Genomic DNA, 24,849 nt, shown 5'->3' with positions numbered 1-24,849 from the left:
CTAATGACGATTGACAGACTTTATAGTTCACACAAATTCAAAGAATGCCATCATAGAATTGCCTAAATGTATTGCGTCCGAATGTTGTTTTAGAATGTTGTAAGTTAGGAATACCAGTGAGGAACACAAGGTCATGTCTATTCTCAGAACAAACATAAAACAAACAAAACAGAACTAAAGCCAGGGTTTATACTTTAATTAATTTGATACGCTACCTACTCCACATAGGAAGAACAGACATGCCAACTACTGACCTGATGCAGACACACAGCGGACTGATAGCGATAGCGTTTTGTTCTGAACGAGGTTTACGTAAGGTCACGTGAGAATAAGCGGGGCTGCCAGAAATCTGCCCCTATGAGAGTGCGCTGCAGTTCCATTTTTCACCACAGATTTACATTGGAAATTTGTGGGGCGCTGTAGAGCAAGGGAGGCTCTTGGTATCACGAATACATGCCTGCCGAATCCATGCGCTACATTTTAATATTTCCTGCTCACTTAAAATAGTCTAGAAAATCCCCAAAATAGTCGATGCAGAATTCTGGACATATTTATATTTTTTTTTATTAATTCAGTGCATATAGATGTTTGGATGAATATTTTGGTGGGATATAGGCTACAGACGAGCGCAGCTAGCTCCAAGTAAACGAGCCTTATTATAAAACAAACCTTATTCATTCAGAGGACATTAACTTATGTCAGAGGCTGCCTTTGCAATTCAGAGTCATGTTTCAAATAAGCAAATGAGAACAATAAATAAATAAAAAGAGGCTTGATTTCTGTTGTATTTAACAATGTCGTCTTCTCATATTTCACTCTAGTCTAGTATAAACGCTCTCAATCTCTTTAACCAGAACTAGGCTATGAAATGATGTAATAAATAAGAGTTTTGGGTATCCTCTTATTTACTGTTTTGTAAATAAGAGATTGACTGTAAAGCATACAGCTCGAGTGCAGAACTCATTTACTTAACTGACAGCTTGATGGACAGCTTCAGTGATTATAAAGCCAGAGCTCAATTTTCACACGATCAATTTTCTCACTCATAATGTTGGCATCCTTCTGAAGCATAGGCGTTTGAAACTCCTTGTAAGTGCTTCAGCTTCCCTTAATTTCAACCAAAACAGAGGTTGCACTGCTTCTATACTACCGTTTTACCCAGTGCTCAAATTTATTTTTCACTGAACATTTGTTTCATGACAGAAAGCCAAAGAACAGGTATCCCTGCTGGATAAATACAGCTGAAGCCATCACAGATCTGAGATCTTAAAGGAACAGTTCACTTCAAAATGAAAATTCTGTCATCAATCACTCACCCTCAAGTTGTTTCAAACCTTTATGAAGTTCTTTCTTCTGATGAACACAAAGGAAGATATTTTGAAGAATGTCGGTAACCAGACAGTTGGTGGACCTCATTGACTTCAATAGTATTTTTTTTTCCTACTATGGCAGTCAGTGGGTGCCATTAACTGTCTGGTTACCGACATTCTTCAAAATATCTTCCTTTGTGTTCAGCAGAAGAAAGAACTTCATAAAGGTTTGAAACAACTTGAGGGTGAATAAACGATGACAGAATTTTCATTTTGAAGTGAACTGTTCCTTTAAGAGGAGTGTTATTAGAGTGCTTTACAAAGTTGAAGTCATTTTGTCTTCCATTTAAATCAAACAATACACCGACTGAACATAGTCCAGAGACACACACAGAGACAATATTTTGTACAAAAACCAATTATTGAACTTTATTAACATCAAGGAGTTTTTTCCTGCAACATTTTTTATTCCAGTTTTCTTATTAACAAATAGAAAACAGACTGTGTATACAACAGATCGAACCTCTACAGCACTAATCATTCACAAGGTAAAAATGATGCCAACATATCCTGAACGTACGGCCAGGTCTCCCTTTAACATGCCGGTTGTAATCGAGCAGGCATGAAATGACGTCGTCCTGTAGGAAGTGTTTTTAATTTGCGTTGTGCTGCCCCATCCCATCAGAGGAGACCGCCAAACACCCGGGGTGCGTAGATAATACAGTAGATATAACTTTTGTACCATGAACAGATTCACACACAGCAGTCTCTTGTGTAGTTTTCTCTTTGTTGGTATATCAAGAAAAGTCCAGGATTACGTTTTGAGAGAATTATGGACAATAGAGCAGAAGCTGTTTATATACTGTATCTATAATAGTATTTATATTTATTCATAATTATAAATTTATGTATATATATTTCTGTATAAAAAGAAGAGTTGGATTAAACAGAGCTGACTCTCCCTCGGGGGAGTGGTTTATACTGTACAGGTTGCCAATGGCGATTGGTCTCATTTCAATATCAGGTCTTCAAATGTCACAGAGAAGCGGGGTGCGAGGGTCGCTTTTCGCCAGGATTGCGTTCGGTTCCCGCTAACGTCCCTCGCTCCAATCAGAAGGTTTATTCTTCACAAATCACATTTAACCCCTACTGAGTTCTGTACAGTGCTGATTTTATGCGTTAGTTGATTTGCTTTCCCCTACCAAAAGTTTTTCTTATTCAGTACCACTAACCCAAAGGCATTTTTCTTTTATCATTGAGATATCATAGAGACACAGAACATTAAAGGCTTCTCCAAAAAGTGAACCCGCTCATTTTAGCCCAATTATACATAACGAAGAAAAGAAAAAAAAAACGATAAAAAAAAATCACGTTACAAAGTCGAACCATCAGCAGCTTAGAGAACAGCGGTTCTCTCGTATTAGTATCAGAGGAACATGTTAAAAATACATGTTCTTGTGCTAAAATAACCTATTATAAAGAAAATAAAAGAAAACAGTACCATTTAAGGAAAAGGTAGACCCACGGAAAAGGCCGTTAAGACAAAAAGATGTTAAAAGATGATTAAAAAACACAAATATTCTAAATAAGAATAATAACAATATCGTCATACTGGATTTTTAAAATAATAATAAATGATAATCATGATTTTAAAAAAAGCAGGGGAAAAAAAGAAAGAAAAGAATTAGTGCTACCAGTAGCCTTCGACTGTAGTGTGGGTTGGCGTACGCTAAAGAGAAACTAGAAGATAGTTTTTTTTTAAGATGGTGCTTCTTGAAAGAGAGTTGTCTATATTTCTTAAAGCAATCTCTTGGTGCCAGTCAATAGCGGACTGCTGTGATTGGTTAACCAGCCACTGGATAGCCTGCCCTTCCCACCCCCCCAGATCTCTGTACAGGATGGGGTGGGGGAACGGTGGCTCAGAAGGGACACTTGCTGCACTCCTGAAGAGTTGTACCAGAGGGCTGTGTTCCAGGAGTGGTTACGTTGCATAGTGATCGAAGCTCCCCAGGTACTCCAGAGCGGCTCTGTAGCACAGCTGGTACTGGTCCTGCAGGGGAAACCAGTGCGTCAGTGGGACAAACTAATAACGCAGAGTTATGGTGACAATAACAATAGGATTTTTTGGGACACCACGCATGAAACGTTCTTGACAGATACCGCTGAAATAGGTGTCTTGAGAAATAACGCTAAGCTCTACAAATAACATTGGCACAGTAGAACAACTTAGTGCAAGTGTGAATGTGAAGGAATGAACACATCTACTCAGTCTAAATCAGCAGCTTTAAAGGCATGTTTGACAAGTACCTCTGTCTGCACCATGGCAGGCCTTTGTGTGCGCAGGGTCTTAACCGTCTGGAACAGATCCACCACACCCTCATATCTCATCCTCTCCAGGACAATACTCAGAGTGATGAAAACCCCTGTCCTTCCCACTCCAGCACTGAAAAACAACAGCATCTGTTAACTTAACACCTGTTACACAAGGGTGAAGGCTCTACGTGACGCATAACACTGCCGTCTTGAGTGGAATCACGTTTGTGAGGCTGTGATAGAAGTTCAATAAAAAAGGAAGTAAACCAATTATTTATAATTCATTATTAAAATGTTTAAATTAAATAATACAATTGAAAAAGTGTACTGTTAAAAAATTATTAAAAGAATAATCTAATATTACAAATATTTTATTATTCATTAAATGTCATGAAAAGTTCACGAGTCATTACTAGTGCTGTCAAATTAATTAATCGCGATTAATCACATCTAACATAAAAGTTTGTGTTTATATAATATATGTGTGTATTATAATATATACATATATGTATAATATGCATATTTTATAAAAACAAACTATTGTTAGATGCGATTCATCATGATTAATCGATTTGACAAATTACAAATTATTAAAGCGATACATTTTTTTAAAAATCTTTAAAAAGATAACAAGAAATAATAAATAATTAAATTAAAAATAATACAATCATTTATTATGAAAATAACTAAATTAAATGATAGAATAAAACAATGTAAAATAATAATTTATTATTAAACTTATTATTCATTACAAGTTATATAACATTTTAAAAACATTTTAACAAATTTTGTTATTATTATAAATTATTAAATAAATGATACCATCCAAAAAGTGTAAAAAGTATAAAGTAGTAAAAATGCATACAATTATTTATTATTACAAATTATTCATACAATTTAATGAAAAGTTAATTACATAAAATCTTAAAATGTTTATTTATTTGATAAGTAGCCATGTAATACGCAGGATAATGTACAGTCAGTTAGTCATGATCACAAAACCCCTCTGCTTCATAGAGTGACGCTGATCAGCTGACTGTATACCATCCCTCACACATTTTCATTCAGACTTTTCACTTTTCATCCAATCACAGATCAGCATACCTGCAGTGCACAGTGATTGGTCCATCCTGCCCAAACTGCTCCTTGGTTTTATGAACTTGGCCAATGAAATCAATGAATCCCTCTCCGGTTTTTGGCACTCCCTGCTCTGGCCAATCAGTGAACTGGAACTGGCGAATGGTTCTGGATTGACCGTCCTGAAGGGAATGCAGAATTACCAGTTTATTAGGCAGCTGGTATCACCCTCACATACGCGCACAGCAGCTGGACACCTCCCAGTCAGACCGCGCACAGCAGGGAGCCTCTGTCCATATGCTTGGTTTATGACCGTGTGTGTATGCGTTTCAGCTACAAGCTTTTTCATAACCTTGCCGCTATTTATAGTCGGCAGAAAGCTCTAAAGTGCAAGGCGAGCCGTAGGATGTGAGAGCGAAGCATCCGCCACCAGCAACAGATTGCTCACACACCCCAGCGCTGCCCTCAAGTACCATATACTGAGTGATATTCATCTGAAATAACACAAATAATGCTCCTCCAGCAGATTCCTTCAGGTGATAGATGCACGTACCCTGGCATCTGTGACTTTGAACTCTCGCAGGATGTACTGGGGCATGTTGTATTCAGCCATGGGATCCACCACAAAGTACTGATAGCGGGCAGAGCGCTCTGCAGGCCAGTACTGATGGCATTTCTCCTGCAGGACGAGGGAACAGTTTTTTTTTTATTTATCCCTGATCAAAACAGCAGGAAGCAAGTTAAAAGGAGGAACATGCTCTTACCCGTCCCATCTCTCTGAGTTTGGTCAGCATTACTACTATAGTGGAATTGTGCTCCCATAACATCCTCCAGAAGTCCTCTGTGGTCTCCGCTAGAGGGCCCTGAGTGGCAATATAGGCCTTCTGCTGTCTGTGCACACACAAAAACATCTTTTGAGACCTTGATGCAAAACAAGCAAATGTGCCAGAATGATCACATGACCTTGACGGCGGCTAGAAAACAGCCGTGCCTTGGCTATATCTGAAATGGACTAGTAGATTTTTTTCTTAAAGGGAAATTTCTTTAATTTATTCACCCTCAAGTTGTTTCAGACCTGTAGGAGTTTATTTCTTCTGCTGAACACAAAAGAAGATATTATGAAGAATGTCATCAAACAGTTCATGAACCCCATTGACTTCCATAGTATTTTTATTTTTTCAAGTCTGTTTGGTTACTGACATTCTTCAGAATATCTTCTTTTGGGTTCAGCAGAAGAAAGAAAAGTATACAGGTTTGGAAAAACTTGAGGGTGAGTAAATGATGACAATTTTCATTTTTGAGCAAACTATCCCTTTCATTTTTATTTTCTAAATTGTTGTAGCTTTTTTTAATTTTTGTGGCAGTGCTTTCAAGAAAACTCTCAGAAAAACATGTTTATTTTCACCCATAAAAATATACATTTGTTTTTGTGAATAGTTATGTTGTTATGATATAATATATCTAATATACATTTGTTATGCTTGTACTATGAATATGTTATGAAAAATAGCATTTTTGTTAAATGAGAGCATCACAGTGTGACAGTGAAATGGATGTGATATGGATGCAACAAACGCAGTCACTATGGAGACTAATGCAGTGAGCATGTTTTGTTTTTATTTGATTATATTATTGAATAGTTATCTTTTTTAGTGTTCTTTAAGTTAAATACTAAAATAAAATAAATGTAAACAATAATATAGAAATACAGTAACAAATTAGTTCCTGTCATCAAGAATTTAATTGTTAGTATTATACATTTTTTTTTCCATTGTCGTAGAGTGTTACTTCCATGCAACATACAAAAACAGTGCTGAAAATTTTAGTATTTTTTATATAATATTATATAAATAGTATATGCTACCCTATTATTTTTAATATGTAGATTGTAAGTCTCAGTTTTTGTGAGGACTGTGATAGTTTTGACAATAAAAAGGTTTTAGTTTAGTCGGTTAATGGCTGCAATTGACATTCAGCCTATATAAGCAGTTATGCAGTATATAAGCAACACGCCATTTTTTAGCCAACCAGAAATGCTCCCTGCCTATCAATCATCTTCCACATTTAGGTTCGCTGATACATCTTTGAAGAGATGGCGTGTCGTTGAAGGAATGATGGCGGTCTAATACACTGGCTTGCATAAGTTGGCAAAACATTCACTTTCATCGCCTTTATGAAAGTCGATTGTGAAAAATCCATATCCTATCATCTGTTGTTCTACCCATACGTCCAGTACACAGAGCTAGGGTGTTATATTAACAAGACCACTGGGTGGCAGCAGCGTACTTCGCTATGGCAGCTTGTACAATCAATGAGCACATGGCAAACACATCGCTGTCTCATACAAACAGTGCCACGGGTTAGCAACTAATGAAGGTGCTGCAGGCGAGTTAATAACATGGAACCGGGAGATTAAAGTCTGCTCAGGGCCTTGTTCCGACAAATAAAGAGACGGCAGAGAAGAAGAGAAGAGATGGGGAGAGACGAGCCAGAATGAAGAGCAAAGAAGAGCGAGAGACCCCCTCCCTCCCACCCACGGCCACTCATTCCAGAGCATACACACACACAAACACGTCGCTACGAACAACACACAGCAGACGTCAGGGACACACTGCCTTTGACAAAGCCGAATTACCTCTACATTAATCTGTTTTTCCTTGGAGGTTATTTTCACCCCCAATCAAACGAAATGCAACAAGAAACTAAAAAAGGCAGACACAAAAACAGCTCTAATGACGTATCCGCTCGACTGGAGAAGCTCTTTGTAAACTAGCAAGAAGGTCAAGCGTGTTTTTGTGCTTATCGCATTAACATGCTGTTTAAAAGAGGGTTAATTGCAGCCTTTTGACAAGACAACAAATCTCGGCGCAGACGAACCCAGAGGCTCGGCTAGAGAAGGAGACGTGACCGGAGAAGCGCTTTTTGAAGCTCATTTGGTTTCAGAAATGGGAGTGGTGTCAATTACGCATTGGCACAGGTTGAGCTCCTCCAGAGTAGCTCTCATTAAGTTTTAATTCAAACGAGAGGGGCTGATGTATCAAGCCCCTAGACATTCCCTTCACAGACTCTGTGACATTTCGTGCCCACGCTTCGTTTTACGGCAAACACGACTGGCCTTTTCTGTCTCTGATTTTCTCGAGCGATCGCCCCACTGAGAGCGCCTCCCTTTGTAATTCAATAAACAGCTGTCAGACAGAGTAAAGCAACAAAAAATGTGAAGGCTGAAAATATGTAGACAAACTACACTGTGCTGCTCATTGTTTAGGGAGAATATTGCAGTGGAGGAAAATAGGAGCTATGGATCATCTTATTTACCGCGTACAAGAACGAGTTTTGTCGTCTGATGTAAACAGAACCACTGCATTTATTTAGAGATGGATTCAGAAGCCTAAATTAAAAAGACTCGCCGAGCGCCATATGCGAGTTAAAAATGGCTTTGGTGAGCGGATAAAACAAGCCAGTTGGCTGGTAACAATTAGGAACGGCAACATAATACACGGTTAAAGTCTAATTGTATCAATGATCTGATTCTCACGAATATAAGTGACCTGAGCAAATCAAGTTAACACTCAATATAAATAATACAAAACACAACAATTATATAATATATAAAAATGCTAAATAAATTTCACAGATATAATTATATAAAGTCATACAGGTATAAGAATTAGCACTTTCTCTCTCTATACATACATCCAGTATGTATATATGAAAAAGGAGCATGTTTACACATAAAAAGAAAAATTTGCTATCATTTATATAAGATACATTAAAAATATGAATAAAAATAATGCAAGGTCCTGAAGCCTGAAAAACACTCTACGCGAGTACATGAATGTAGATGCTTCTAGCTAAGTAAGCTTGGTTTCTTGACTGAAATGTGTCTGTGATTCATAATGCAACACAACTACTTGCACAGTCAGTTTTTAGACCCACAACTGACAGAATCTAACAAATCTGTTTATGATAGATAGCTACCTGAATAAAAAACAGAAGGCATCTATTGCAGCCCTCAGTGTTTTAGTAATGGTTTGGCTACCTGTATCCGTCGATGCAGCTGGCATTGATGTAGTCAGATCCCTCCACTCCTCGGATTGGCTGCAGGCACACCCGCGTGGACTCGAAAGGCATGATATTGACCAGCCGGTTCTTGAACTTGTTGCAGGGCAGGTTGGCGCTGATGAATCGTGAGGTGTGGGCTTTGGAGTTGGCGAGTCTCTGTGGAAACAGCGTTGGGTTCAGAGGGCTGGCAGAAACATTATAGCAGAAAACAGTCTGAAACAGAAATGTTTTTTAAATGTGGGGGACTGTTAGTTGTGTGAATGTGAGTTCTGCAGCAGTAGAGAGGGGTGGGGGTGTAACGGTCTGACTGGGAAAGTGACTGGCAGCGGGGAAGAGAAAGCACAGATGGACATCAGCAGTGAGCGCATGGAGACCGTTGGCTCTACTACAAGCTCTGTCTGTACTGGGGACCCACTCCGGTCTTTGCACCAGATGCTGTTTCTACTTCTAGAATCCGTTCTGAGATGAGCTTATACCAGCGTTCAGTTATATCCCAATAGCATTATTAAGAGTCATTTTCAATAAAACAGTCATTAGGTGTTTACATGCACTAATTCTTGCCAATCCGAAAGAATCAAATCCGATTCCAGTTTCTGAAAGATTGGTTTATGTACCCTAAACATTTTGCAATCTGATTTTGTGCATTTACATATATCTATTATTCTGACCAAAATTTCCTGTTAATCGGATTAAGATCTACTAGAGATCTACCCTGCTTCAATAGGATAGAAATTTCATTTGGATTAACTGCAGTGTTTTTCAGTATAATTGTGAAATCAATCATTATTTGGCTGCATGTAAATGTTACTCGACTGAAGGTGCACTCAGTTTTGTTACACTGTGCTGACTTCTATTAGAGTCATCATGGGCTTATACTGACACCAAGTGGCATGGATGCATCATGGTTATAATAGTTTTGAATTTAGTTTTTATTTCAATTAGATTTTCAGCCTGTTTTTTTTCTCTCTTTTTTTTTCAATTTAGTTTCGTTTTCATTAACTGTCATTGATTGTTTCTGTTTATTTTGTGGTATAGTATTTTAGGGCTGATATCAATTAAAAATGTGATATCAATTATCAGGTTATATCAAATATCAGTTAAAACGGCTTTAAATTTCTCAGCACAGTCCAGTGTCTTGTGGCATCTTCATGTTTAATGACAGTGCACTGTAAATGTTCCAAGCTTTATAATCATGAATCTAAATCTAAATCTAAATCAATTTGTTTGTTTTGGAATCATGAAAACGTATTTTTGTTTATTTTTTTCCAGTTAACTCTTTCCCTAGCCTGGTAATACCAAACTCTGCTACTTCGCTTTGCTTCGTAGACAGAGTCTGGAATGGCATAATAGAGAAGTGTTTTCTCTCTCGCGGGGTTCGCTTGTCTGAAGTTTAAAATCATTGGTTACCCGTAAGCCAATCACATGACGTTTGGTTATGGCGTGTGTTATGCGCATGCTCAGCCGCATCTAACTTCCACTGTAAACACATGTATGATGCGAAAACAAAACCATCGAGCGAAATACCGGAGTAAACATGGCTGTGAACGACTTTTGCAGATTATGTGAAGTAAATCTACGCATCCACGGTACAATCAGCGTCTACGTCACGGCTCTCAGCCCGCCCTCTGTTCGTTGATTGGCCCGGCCGTCCGAAGGCCGCTGGAAAACTGAAAGATAGGCTGCTATCTCAGACTGACTACAGAAGCGAAATGAAATTGAGCGGAAGTAGGAAGTCTGACGTAGTCAGGCTACTCTTTCCCTGCCGTTGATGAAAATTTCCATAATTTATGAGACAAAGCTTCCCTGCCATTGACGGAAATTTCCGGCTTTCCATGTTTTCACTGTTATAAGGTAGGGGGCGCTGTTATGCATCTTCTGAAAGAGAACTTCATCTACTCCATCTATGTTTTGATTATCGTTCTGAATCTGTTTCACATGCGGTCTTTGAATTTATTTGTATTTTTATTTGATTTAATTTAATGTTTTGTTTTTTTTTAAGATATGGGGAGTCACCTTAAACTCCAGCTCCATGGCTGTGACGGTCTCTCCAGATGGTGGCTGGGTGAGCTTCTGGATGTGGGCGTACAGGTTTCGGGCAGGGACCTCGGTGTTTCCACAGGTGGCGGCCTCCAGCAGGGCCTCGTGGATGAAGATGTACTGGTCCTCCGTCTGCACCATGTAGTTCCTCTGAGCTCTCATGCATGTGACGTGGCCATAAATGTCTACCGTCTTCTCGTGTTTCATGCGCTCCAGCATGGCATCAATGACTATGAAGCAGCCCGTGCGGCCCACTCCAGCACTGACAGACACAAACTGATTAGACTACAAACAAACTGTACTAACACTGATACTAAGGGTGTCAATAGATAACTTTCTTTTAAACAAACATCATAACATTATATATATAGTGAATAATTAACCAAATTATTCACATATCAATATAGCAGTATGAAATGTTATGGAAACCTTCTGGTAGGGAGTATGAAAATTACTTAATTTTTTTTAAAATATAATTATTTGATTAATTGTTTTTTACATAATTAATCAAACGTGTTAACTTAACATCCCTAACTAAACACAAAGGCTGAATACAATTTTAAAAACCTTCCATACAACTTCCACCAAGCAAACCTACAACTGTTCACTTTATAACAGAGTTGTATAAGACCGGAATAAAGTGAAAAGGTCGGCAGTAAATGCAGGACTGGGGAGCGGCGCTCACCTGCAGTGCACAACCATGGGTCCAGCATCAGGAGGGTTGCAGGCTTTGACTCTGCGTAGGAAGGCTAGGATGGGAGTGGGGTATTCAGGCACTCCGTGGTCTGGCCAGGCCATGAACTGGAACTGCCTGAGCTCACGTTTCTCACTAGACCCATTCTGTTTGAACAGAGTGGGAGGAAGGAGTTTAAGTGAGCTGAAAATGTGGAACTTACTATATGGAGAGGAAAAGGCAAGTAACTTTTTACCTTGTAAAGGGCAAAGGTGCGCACACTGTAGGTTGCCAACTCAACAGCGTCAAGCATGGTCACTTGGATCATTCCGTAAGTCTCTGTGCCACGAATGGGCCAGTACTGGTCACACTTCACCTGTTTTAGAGAGTAAGTTTTGTTTAATGAATACTTCTATTAAAAAATCCACAACAATATTAAGCAGCCAACATTGATAATAATAGGAAATGTGTATTGAGCATCAAATCTGCATATAAGAATGATTTCTGAAGGATCATGTGAGTCATCACAGGATTTAAATTACATTTTAAAATAGATTAAAATAGAAAACCGTTATTCTTATTTAGCAATTTTTGTTATTTTACTGTATTTTTGACCAAATAAATGCAGCCTTAGCGAGCATGAGAGACTTGTTTCATCAAAAACAAAAACAAAATCTTACTGACCCCAAACATTAGAACTGTAGTGTATTTGCTCTGGAAAAAAAAGTTTTTTTGTTGTTGTTGTCAGAGGCACTATAATTTCAATCAAACAAGCACTTTAGACTGTACATTCAAAATGTTTAATACATGGAGTAAAATCCTAGATTTAAACAATGAAGGTATTTTAAATTTACACAATGTCACTAAATTAATACAAGGAAGAATAATATTCAAATGGTATATAAATTATATACAATCATTTTCATTTATATGCACTATTTAATAATACCACAGTTTGATACAGAAATTAATCTGTTCTTGGTTTTTATCAGACTATGAAAACATCTCTGTAATTACACTTAAGCAAAACTATTATAACAATGTGATTATAACTTAAATTAAAACATGTTACTTGTTTTATCGACTGCAAAATTATTGTGAATATTCTATATATATATATTGGCCAACGTTCTACGGCAAGCGTCCCTATTACTATTGATATAATTTATTCAGCTTAACAGAAGCAAGCACCATTAACATTTTATGTATTTTCCATATAAAATGAAAAAATCTAGTTTTTTACATACATTATGGCATTATTTACCTCATTTCATTGTAGTATTATAACCAACACGAGCTTCTCTGAGTAAATGCTAATTATAAATCTATTTTGGGAGGGTCATAGGCATCAGCATATGTTTAAACCGATGAGTAAGGTGTCTGTTACAGTATTGAAAAGAGTAAGTTATGGCAGAGGGCTGAGACACCTGTACTTCACAAGGACAAAGCTTTATTTTTAATAGAGGGCAACTCGTATGAAGACCAACAAAGCAGAGTGCATATAATTTAAAATTAGACAAAAGCAGTAGAAATTCATCCTAAACAGCATGTTTTGTATAGCGTTTAATCATCTACTCCAGGAAAAGACTGAAAAACGTAGAGTTCATTTCGTCTTCAAGGTAGGTCCTGTCAGCAGTGAAACTAGGCCAGTTGTTCTGTCTCTGCTGGAGGTTTTCATCACAGGGCTTGGGGACGCCCTTTACCTATGAAGTAATGCTTTATGGGTGCACAGCCTTGCCAAAGCACACTCGTTTACCACGCTAGCTCTGCCAACACATGTCTCTTTCTCTTTAGCTCCCATCTGACCACCCATCCATCAACAACAACCTGAGTGCACAAATTCTCCAGGGGGCAGAATTACAGGTTATCTTCTGTCAGATATGACATTTGAGCTGAAAAGAAAACTATTTGACGGACTCTCTCCCTCACCAACCCTGGGTGCCACTGGCACCCGCTGAGCCTGGCACAACAGCACGCTAAAAGCCCACATAGTGATTGGACTCACAGAAAAGCGGGTCCCTTTAATGCCAAGCACAGACGGATGTTTTACAGCACCGAGAGAGCCGTTGAACCATTTTACCGTGTCATCCAGTAAAAAGAATGGCATTGGTATTTTGTCTTTTATTTTCTATACTATATTATCTGCGGTTGGGTAGGAACTCGTACTACCATTTTGAAGGGAACCTAACGGCTAGAAAAGTGTGCTCTTTGTACATGGCTTTTTATGTACTCTGCACTTGAGTGTTTAAAAGAAAATATTAATAAATGTTTTTTGGCATGGCCACATTACATTTATCAAAAGTGACTTTTAAATAATGTCATTTACCCACCTTCTGTACTACTGTCTATTTATTCATATGTATTTAACAGTTTATTTGTGAAAAAATACAAGGATTACAAAACTTTTTTGTCACAGATATAATTTGATATATTTTGTTAAAATATATATATTTTTATTATTTTATATTATTATTATTGAAAATTATTACAATAAAACATGTAATATAAAAAAATATTAAATATATATTCTATATTTCAATATAAAATGTAGTAGTATTTAATATTCTATACATTTTATTTACGTTTTTTTTTTTCGTATCATATTTTCATATTTTATATCATATCACACATTTGTGTGAGGAGCCTACTGAGTGTAAATATTGGTTATGAATGTAGCTGATACGTTTATCATCGTGTCCTGATGTCGTATGCCCCTGGTACTCACCCTGGACTTCTCTTCCAGTCTGGTCATCATGACGATGGTACTGGCTCTCTGCTCCCAAACCATCCTCCAGAAGTCGCTCAGGGTCTCAGGCAGAGGGCCCTGCGTGGCAATGTAGGCGTTCTGCTTACGGTAGCCGTCAATGTAGTTAGCATTGATGTAGTCGCTACCTGGAACACCTATAGAGAGAGACGACAATTCACTGGTGGCGCACCAGTATTTGTGCTAATTGCTTTCCCAAAACACACACATCTGTCATCATAATGAAATGTTAAAGGTCAACACATTTGTTTGACTTTTACCGTCCACGGGGGTGAGAACAACTCTCGAGTGGTCGTAAGCAATAACGTTGGCATAACGGTTCTTTGGCTTGTTGACCTCCAGGTTGGAGTTCTCCCATGTGAACTGCTGGCCTGGATCAATAGACTGCAGGGGAGAGACAAGATGACAAAGAGAGGGAGAGAGAAAGAGAGAAATATGTTCAGTCTTTTGAGGCACCTTGTTTGAAGCTTGATACCACAGAGTGCCGCAGGGGTAAATTTGAACTAGCATCACTTCAGCAAGAGAGGCTTTGTTTCTATAGCAACCCGATGTTTTGAAAGGAGACCCGCAAGAACCAGAGATGACTTCGCCACCAGGGGTTGTTAGAACTGATGGACTGGCTAAGCTCAAGTGTGGTAATTTGGATCCTTTTGTGGGTATATTGCAGTTCTGTTCCCTTACTAGTGATCATCTTCCCTGCAATAACACCGAGTTCCTATGCTTTTATCAACAGATGGCTTAGTGTTCACTGACACCATAATTCAAACACGATCACTTTAGGGGACTCCGATTATAGTACCAATGACTCAGTACGTCCGTACCTGAACTCAGTCGGGCATATGGCTTTGATGCTAAAGATTACAATCAGCATTCAGACGCTCAGCCTGGACTAATGGAATACTGGTGTCCATGTGGACTTTATGCGTGCACTTGATTTTGTGCCCGCTGACAGGAATGAAGAGGGAAGAGCAATGGCCAAGGAATAGCAGACCCAACAGGGAGAGTGATTTATGGAGACAGACAGGAAGCTCGAAAGAGAGAGGACAGATGAACACATCTGGAAGAAAACCCTGCATATATCACTGGCTGCTCGCATGAGGTGATGCCCTGAATGGGTAACAGACATTAAAGGCAAGGCCTTTTTATTAGAGGTCAGTTATCAGCTGTGTACAAATATTTGAGAGGTCATGCTCATGTTACAGCCATTATGATGGATTATTACAGACATAATAAAGGACGGAGACAATCCACTATAAAATAATGAATGGGAGAATTCTTATCACATTTATATATTGTGCGATTTTAGCTAAACAAGCATAATTTATGATACCATTGTTGTTAATGTTACGAACATCATATAATAATAATCAAACTGTATACATGCACAGATTCATGTCTATGGTGACAACAATAAATAAATAAATAAATAAATAAATAACCTATCAAAAATGTGTGGCTGTTTTTTTATAAGGCACAATGATTCATTGCTGTCATAGTATTATTCTTATTATTAACCTGAAAATATGAACCAAAGAACTACAATAAATGTTGAAATTATATCTAAATATTGATATTTATGGTGGCAAGAATCAATCAATCCATAAGACAATAAGACAAAAACACAGAAAATGGATTCATGGTGTACTCGCTTATTATGTAAATTTTGAACACACACACAAAACAAAAAAAGTTACGGGCTGCAGCTTTAAGTTGATGTTGCTGTGGTTCTAATGAAGCAAGGTGCTAGCAATGCCAAGAGTCATGCGTTTGAATTACAGGGAGCACAAATACTGATAAACATATGCCTGTACCTGTAAGTCACGGTGGATTAAGCATAAGTCAAATGAATAAAATGCTAATTTTCAGGAGAAAATTTAATATGCACTCAGCACCACATGGAGCTAGACACTGGATTCCTCGTTCTGACTTCAGAGGATTACACAAGAGACTAGAGGTGGGGTGGTACTCTCTCCCTTTCCTTCTCAAGTCACAGGTCTCCTCGGCTCAAATGACACTGGGTCGTATCTGAGCATCGATCGACGGCAATATGCAGCAGCCCGCTTGGCCGTTCAATAATGTCGCAGGGTCTCTTGTTATTCAGCATTGATCTTCCTGCTCTGGACAAGTCTCTGGTTGACTCAGTGTCCATCAACCTCCACAACCCTTCACCTGATCTGGGATAACATCAGCCTCCTCGGATCCTTTCAAACTTGCGTGCATGTTTTAGACAAGAAGCACCCTCTTAAGGGCCTCTGTAAACTACCATAAAGCGCTCTCTTCAAAACACAACTGGCTTTTTAAATGTCCGTATATGAGGTAATGTTCAAAAATAAACAGCAACTCAGCATTCAATATGAATCAATTGCCATATTGAAGTATCTGATGTGCTAAGTGTTTCACTGCCAGTTTATCAGCAAGCATCTTAGAGGAACATTTACTGTGCCGTAAGCTTTCGCATGCAAGTTCAGGTAATGTGTGAAGACGACAGCTGGTATGCTGACTGGCAGTGCTCGGCAAACAAGGGGAACAAATATGAGCTGTCACTACATGAGATGACAAGCTTGAGAGATGCGGATAATGATAGCGGTGGGAGGTGAGTGCCGGCTCCTATAAAAAGCTTCAACTCTAGAGGGTTGACAAACATAAGCTTGTTACTGGTGAGAATCAGTGTCTGATGGGAGTGTTAGCAATTGCTATTGCCACCAGTTGAGCTGAGGAGTGATCTACAGAGCACTTTAAAAGCCGAGGAGGAATTTTTTGGACAACAAACACCCTTCAAATTCTGGTTCATGTTTATGCAGTGTCATGCATTGAAAAAAAAACAGACTATTGAGTTAAATTTAGGTTAGTAAGGGTGTCATGCTGGTTTAATGTAAAGATCACCTGTATAGTGTGGTCACAGATTTTCCAAGAGGAAGAAGCAATTTATTACAAGGCATTGAAAACATATATTTGGCAGATATAAATATGTGAAAAAAGGAGACAATGAAACTGAGCAACGGATGTATCGAGTAGAACATGGAGCCAATAACCGTGATGGTGACCCGCTGTCTTGCTCATGCTGGCTGGACTAGGCTACTCCCATTGGCCCAAGCGGAACCATCTGTCCCCTTGAGAGGGGGCCTTCCTTGACAGGAGGACATGACATCATGACATGCCAAGAGCAGGTTGTAGCACCTCCTGGCTACAGAAGGCTTGTGTGGTGAAAACCACAACGCCGAGAGATTAGTCACATATGACTGTTGAAACGGCTTGATCCATCCCTCACTAAACGTCTTTAAAGAGCAATGAATAAAAGGAGGTCTATAATAAGACAAAATCCTTGTCGTCTTTGCATTTTACTTTCCGCAGACACGTGTAATTACAGAAAAGAGGGTTTCGTTGGTTTGAGTGAAGTTTTAATTGCAGTTTTGCTATAAATACGACTGATTAAAAAAAAGAGACCAAAGTGAGATGAGAAGAACAAAAGAACAAATGAAAGAAAAAGAGACGTGTGTGATGCTGGCAAAATCGACAACTACTTCACTCGTAAAAACATCTCTAACTGGTATCTTGCAATGTTTAAGACTAATCTACTAATACATCCACACCAAATGTTTGTCAAAAGCTCAACCTTTACTTTTAGGATGCACATTTTGGGCCAACTCCGTTTGATCTTTTAATAACTCCACACCTTTAGGGTGACGGCTGGGATGGTAAATATCGCTCTTAGCAAGGTTTAACAGGCTTACAAGATGTGACAGTGCTTATGTGTTTCTTGCAGGTTTCTAGAGAAAGAGATCACGGGAAAATGAACATCTGCCTATCTGAGAGAGGCAAGCGCTAGCAGCTGTCATAACAACGGATGTGGGCGCTCTAACAGATGATGGCAGGAGAAACTATTAGATAATACCAAAGTGTGCAAAGCGAGTGAGCAAATGATTTAAAAAACAGTAAAGACAGAACTAACTTCACAAAAGTAACAAAAACACAAAATAAAAATGCCAAATCAAATCAAACAATGGAAACCCAGACAAAATAAAGGCTCTGTTTTAAAAAGTTCCTAAAAATATAGGCTGAAGTTTTGCTGAGTTTCGGCAGTTTCTTTAAGGACATTTAAACTGGCAGTGACAAGCTTCACCATACAATGTCAGATTTTTTTTTTGCTAATATTGTACCTTTGTCGTTCAACAGATTGTCACTGGGGCAGTATTCCAAAAAGTACATGTACTTTGTACATTCTCTAGGCCTAAAAGGTGCATATTAGTACTTTAGACTAGTACTGATATGAACGCTTTAGGACTAAGTAAGGTACAAAAGTGTCCTGATTGAGTGTACTGCCTAGGGATGCACCGATACCATTTTTTTTTTATCGACTAGAATTTCTACAATACATTTTTTGTGTTGAACACAATCTACTTAATACAGACAACTTCATTATAAAGAAAAAAAAAAAAAAAAAAAGATGATTATAATCTATGACAAAAATGCTATTATAAACTAGATTAGTGGATAATTCAGCAGTAAAATTTACTCTAGAAAAATCACGAGTGCCCAATAATTGTACAAAATCTGAACATTTAGTGAAAAAAAAACATTATTTAGTGGGGAACAAATAAGAGACCATAAGTGTAGCACTAAATCTGGTTAAACGTTACACATTACTCTTTGTATTGTTGTAAAATACATTCATGAAAAACAAGTATATATGTACTATAAAATTAAGACATTTTTTAAATGTATAGCACAGCTGTTTAATGAGGCAGCAACATATGATAGATAGGACAGAACAAGAAAGGCTATTAATAATCTTGCATTGCGCAAAAGTATTATGATATGAAAGGCTCCAATACAGTGCGGCACAAAGCAGAATGAGGCTCTTGAAGCAACATGGAGTCACAGAGCGCAACGATTCGAGTCCGCATTGAAAAGTTCAAAGCACAAAGGAGACATATTGATGCGTAGTGTATTATACAGTATCTATCTATGCAATAGTTTATTGAGCCTTTTCTTTAAACAGTTTTAAATTTCAGTTACTGTGCGCGTGAAGAACAATTATAGTGCTCTCTACCCCAGTGTTGTGATCTAACAGACACCCGGTAGAAAGTAACATGATTAAGGTACAGCAATACAGTCCAGCAAGATAAAGTCATTTTATGCGAAACCATAGACCTCTATCTACAGATCAAGTATAATAATAGTAGTACATTGAATCATCTCGGAGAGTTTCATTGTGTTGACTGACGTAACCGAATGTGACGCGCTGTTTGAGTGATGAATGGAGAATGACTGACAGCCGCAGCGGAGGGAAGAGTTTACGTGAACTTGAATTCAATGACTTAAATATTTAATTTCTATCTCACATTATACTATAGAATGGCTTCAGAACAATTATACTTAACACTTAATATAGTGCACGAAAACTTTATGGTGCTTTATAATGTTTTTCTGCCTTTTGTGAAGCTTACCAATAACACAGAATAGTGTACGCACAATATCGGATTTGGATCGGCCTCGTCTGACCGATACCCGATCCAGCAAAGAATGGCAGAATCCCACTGCCCCAGTGATCTTCATGGTTACAATAGCCCAATTTTTGCACAATATTGCCTCTCAATGAAGCAACCAGATACCGTTAATTTTCATTTGCGAAGCAAAAGAAGAGCTCAACTTTATGCAAATGAACAGTTATGGTGACTCTGTAGCTCATAGACTCTTTAGAATTAGAGATCTTCATCTAATTAATCGATGTCAGTGTGAACGTAGCCTTCCCGGTGGACCCAAAGGCAATACAATAGCTCAAAATTCCAGGAGTTCTCGTCTATAACTTTCAAGTGTTTCTTAATTAGCTGGTTCAGGTGTGTTTGATTTGGGTTGAACAGTGAAGGAAGGCAGATCTCCAGGAACAGGATTGGGCACCTCTGCTCTAGTAAAACTACAACAATACCACAATAGAGCAAGGGTAGTAACCCTGCTCCTGGAGGGCCACTTTCTTAAGTAGACTTAAGTTCAAACAACTGTTCTAACAGTGTTGGAGCTGAACACTGCAGAAAGTGAACTGAACTCCTCCAGGAGCAGGTGTTGCAGCCCAATTTCCTAGAGAATCTGCAACTGTAATTAATATTTTTGATACTAAACTTCCAAGTACCAGTTGAATGAGTTTAAGCTACTGTCCTACCTCATACTCCTGGGAAAAGCGGAGGGCATCATTGGCCTTGAGTCGCTCGATGTGGTCCGCCAACTCGCAGACAGATATGGGAGGATGTTCTCTCATTCCTAAAATAGAAAGTAAGACAACAAGAAGTGATGAGCACACCTCAGAGTATCACACCTGATGCATCGTACCGTTACGGCAGGGAGCGAGTCTGTCAGTTCTGAGTTGAGGAGGGCACAATATAAAGAGATTCTTCTTGCACCTTGATGTGACAATCCCTCTGTGAGATTTGTGGTGACATATGTTGTGTCCTCTTACGTCTATACCCCAAACACGCTTTGGATTTGTTATCTGGGGGGTCAGCTTGCTGCCAAAAACCATTTCCCTGCCACTGCCAGTGCTTGTGAACGTATCAAGGCTACATGCTCAGCTGGATCTGAGGAAATGCTCAGCCTGCGTGATGTTCGATGAGGAAAGGAAGGAGGCTTGTAATAGAGAGGATCTATCATTGGGATTCCAATGGTTGAGGATGAATGAGCAAGACAGGGATGCTTAATGGGACATGGTTGGGTATGATTCCCCATTATGAGTTCATTATGCCCACAGTGAGCACAGTAATGTCTGGACGAGCCCCCTGTCAGCTACTTCATGCAACCGTTACTGCGAGACAGTGGGCGGCAGGATCAAGGGCCACTCTCTTAATCAACCGCATTGATACGATGCCAGAAAAAACCCTGATTTGCAGTATCCTCTGATCTGGCAGAATGCAGACACATTTTGCATTTCTTTGCTAGAATATGTCAGTCATGTGTTGCAACATACTGTGTATGTAAATCCTCAGCAGGAGTACATGCTAATTTAGAGTGTCAGTGGTGTAAGCTGGGAACTGCTTAGTAGTAGATAAAGGAAGATGTCCAAATACCTTGAGGGATCACTATATACATGTGTAACATACTGTAAGTAATGTTAAAAGTAATGTTAAAACAGTGAAAATAAGCAACAACTCTACCATATTTTTGCTGGATACTGTCTCCTGAATATTCGGTATTCAGATATCCTACTCATTTGACAATGTTTTTTTGTGTACTTTGTAGCAGGAAAGTATACAAATATACCGGTATATACATATAACAAAAATGGAGTTTGCAATTTACATACATACATAATTTCAACTGTTTTCTAGCACACAAATGAGACACAAACTATTCTGTATATTTAGAGGCTAATGTTGCAATAAGCTGCACCATGAGCACATTAAGTGAATTCAACACTTGTTAAACAGCAAGTTAATTAGGCAGCGAAGAGCTACAACCCAGCATGCAAAGCAGGGCAAGGCCAATTACAAGATGTCTGGAATTGAAATGAATGTCCAAGGTCGTTAAAGTGAAAATGTAACTAGAAACTTGTGGATAGGAGACTGGACATCTTATTGCTGCATACAAGACAACGACAGGAAATTAAGTTTGATAATACGGGCATGTGTGTGCTGTACATAACATACAAGTGAATAACTCCTGGATTTAATGCAGGTACAACACAAGCAATTCCTGCCTCAGATATGGGCGTTTCTTCAACTAAAGCACTCGAAAACACTTTTTCACATCATTCATTTGCCCACTAACAATGTCCAACAGTTTTTTTTTTTCCTCTGAAACATTATAAACTTTCCACCACAGTATAATTTATATCACATCTCAGGTAAATTATTATCTGCTTAAACAGCATTTTAGAAATCAAATGGCTAACACCTTTGTCTAGCCTTTGTCTAGGCTATTTTTATAATTAGCATGCTATATATCCTAAATACACAATTAAATCATGTTTTCACCAAGAAATATTCTATTCTTAAGTATGATTTATTACCTTATTCTTTTTCATTAATTTCAATACAAATGTTGATGATATTAGCCAAATTGTTGGTTGTAATGAAAATGACGCCATAAGTGAGGGATAGACGTAAAATGTGTAAATATTTATATGAATTACTTTGTCAATAAATATTAAAATGGTTTGTTTACTTAAACTAGTTTTAAAAGTGTCATGATTCATATTTTTTAGGATGGATTTTCATATTTTAAGAAGTCTGAGTTAAAACAATAGTATCTTTATGTAAGACATATTTAAAAAGTAGCCTTAAAATGAAGGCATAAATAAGTTTCAAAGAATGTAATCTTTATATATATATATATATATATATATATATATATATATATAAATTATAATAACAACATACCCTGATGACAAAGTACCTGTAACTGAAGTAAAACCCCTATATTAATATACAGTCACATTTGTACTCATAAACAACACAAAAACAACTCAATCTTGTGTTTCAAAATTTAATCAAACGTTGCAATGTGAAGTGTGCTTGTCACCACTCTGCTGCCATATGAAAACCGCTGGCTGTGGCAGTGGGGATTCACGGTAAGAGAGCTGTATGGCTGTTTTGCCTGCGGTAATTATGCACTCTTCAGGACTGAAAGGGTCTGTAATAACCTGGCTCGACTGCCACCACTCAGCTATTAGAGGAGAGAGAGGCAGGCCTGACATTTTCTCTTAGCGTCACAGATCTGCCTCTCATTCACCTTGGGAATGGAAAGCAGGAAGGCTAATTAACAAAGAGGGGTTGAAAGAGAGCAAGAGGCCTTCAGGTGAATTGAGTCCATATAAGACACTCCAAGGAGATGGGACAGTGAGTGGAGAAACGGCAATAAACTGCTAAATTCAGAGCCACCGAAAGACAAATAGTACCTTAAACGCAATATGAAGCAGAGCGCTTCATTATGCTTTCCTACAGCTTCTGATTATTCAGTATACTCACTGAACAAAGTCATAAAACAGTACATCTGTTTTGACACAAAGATGTTAAACACAAAAAAACCCTTACAATATTTTAAAATGTAGCTACTGTATAATATAGAGCTGCATGATTATAATTTTTTTTGTTCAAGAAACATCGATTCTGAACAGACAACTAAAAATGACATGTAATTTACTAAAGGTTCTGACAAAATGTTAATTACTGCAGTCTATTTAAAAATATATATTTAATTAATTTAAATTATTAACATTATTTTTAAATCGGTTTGAATAAATGATTCAATGGCTCACTTGTTTCCTTACTGGATGACTCAGCGTTTTTGAACGAATCTCTTGAGTTAATGATTCAATGACAAAAAAAAAATAACAGTCACTTGTCGCCACCAACTGGTGTAACAATGTAACTACTAATACAATATTTATTTGAAGCATCCAGTTACTTTCAAATAATAAAAGATATCTTGATACCTTAGACATCAATGTTTATAATGCTTAGAAAAAAATGTTTACTGTGTGCTTGAAAAGACTAGCCTGGCAAGCCAGACCTACATCAAGATGTTGGGTCTGGCAACTCACCATAGACACGGCTCAATCCAAGGGGCGGGATAAACGGCTGTCTTTCAAATTCCCTCTGCACGCAATAGGACACCGCTTCAACCAACCAGAGCGTTTTCCCAACAGCGGAGCTAGTTGATAGATTCAACTTTTGCCATATCTGGCTGGCAAAACTACGAACACATCTTCCTTTTTTTAAGAACTTAAGTGCCGTTCTTTGCTCTTTTCTCAAAGAAAAGCTTAACTCCAAGTCCTCCAGAGTCGCGGACAAAGCCGATTCGAAAGATGTTCCCCAGCAGAAGCCGTCAGTCTTTGTTTTCAAGTGGCGGGTAACCGTCGCAACTCTGTCGTCATTATGTTAAGCCCGCCCCGCCTACTCTATACACGACGTGATTGGCCTGACCCAATTGAGGTTTTTGCAGCTCGAAAGTCAACGGAGAGTTGCTAGACTACCCTGGCTGCAAAATACATTTTGCTGCCGCTAGGGTGCGTCTAGATTTCTAGGCTATGAAAAGACTGCTTGTAAAGCTGTTTCATACCCATATATAACAACTGCTCTCTCTGGGTCAGCGGCAGCGTCAACACAGACCTGTATGTTAGCTGTATTTGTCAAAGGTTTTAATAAACATAGCAGAATCGCTGTCATTTAGGAATAAGACCGCGAGGGGATTTGAATCGAGGTTGCGATCTTTTAGCAATTAATCGTGCAGCCCTAATATATAATAGCTTATAAAAAAGCTTTTATCTGTCTTTCAGTTGCAGTGTTATGACTGAAAGCGCCTCCTCTCTCATGTGCTGTCTTTACAGGTGTGGTGGGGGGGCCGTGAAGATTTGAAGATATGCACCGCAGTGACAGATCGTTCTGATTACAAAGAGACACTGTCAGTTCAGTCAGCGTGCGCATACACATCCTGTTTATGCTAAATGACACATTCGGTGGCATATGGTGATGCTTGCACCGAGAAAATAATATCAGGATTACTGAACAAGATACAGATGATATAGTGCAATGGATGATGTGGATGTATTGTGTATGTAAAGAAAAGAAAGATTGAATTTGTGCATTGTGCATATGGTGATAGGCTTAAATATCACACACTGAGTC

General features: G+C 38.3%; 1 protein-coding gene across 4 annotated transcripts in view; it reads right to left on the bottom strand.

The window, feature by feature from the left end:
* Positions 1–1,716: 1,716 nt before the first annotated feature.
* Positions 1,717–24,849, bottom strand: part of ptprfb (protein tyrosine phosphatase receptor type Fb) — a 211,200-nt gene continuing 188,067 nt past the window's right edge. For all 4 annotated transcript variants that reach the window (XM_081375456.1, XM_081375457.1, XM_081375459.1 and 1 more), the window contains 12 exons: positions 20,394–20,491; positions 14,497–14,620; positions 14,198–14,373; positions 11,729–11,848; positions 11,485–11,639; positions 10,776–11,061; positions 8,740–8,918; positions 5,465–5,591; positions 5,254–5,379; positions 4,728–4,882; positions 3,618–3,753; positions 1,717–3,360 (listed from right to left, as the gene is read on the bottom strand). In XM_081375456.1, coding sequence (XP_081231582.1) covers positions 3,292–3,360; positions 3,618–3,753; positions 4,728–4,882; positions 5,254–5,379; positions 5,465–5,591; positions 8,740–8,918; positions 10,776–11,061; positions 11,485–11,639; positions 11,729–11,848; positions 14,198–14,373; positions 14,497–14,620; positions 20,394–20,491 — 1,751 coding nt within the window. In that variant the 3' untranslated portion in view covers positions 1,717–3,291. The remainder of the gene's footprint in view (positions 3,361–3,617; positions 3,754–4,727; positions 4,883–5,253; positions 5,380–5,464; positions 5,592–8,739; positions 8,919–10,775; positions 11,062–11,484; positions 11,640–11,728; positions 11,849–14,197; positions 14,374–14,496; positions 14,621–20,393; positions 20,492–24,849) is intronic.

The sequence above is a fragment of the Scardinius erythrophthalmus genome (genome assembly GCF_964197995.2).
Source record: "Scardinius erythrophthalmus genome assembly, chromosome: 9".
Classification (NCBI taxonomy): Eukaryota; Metazoa; Chordata; class Actinopteri; order Cypriniformes; family Leuciscidae; genus Scardinius; species Scardinius erythrophthalmus.
Note: the sequence above shows the minus strand (reverse complement) of the source record. Positions and strands in the feature narration are given on the sequence as shown.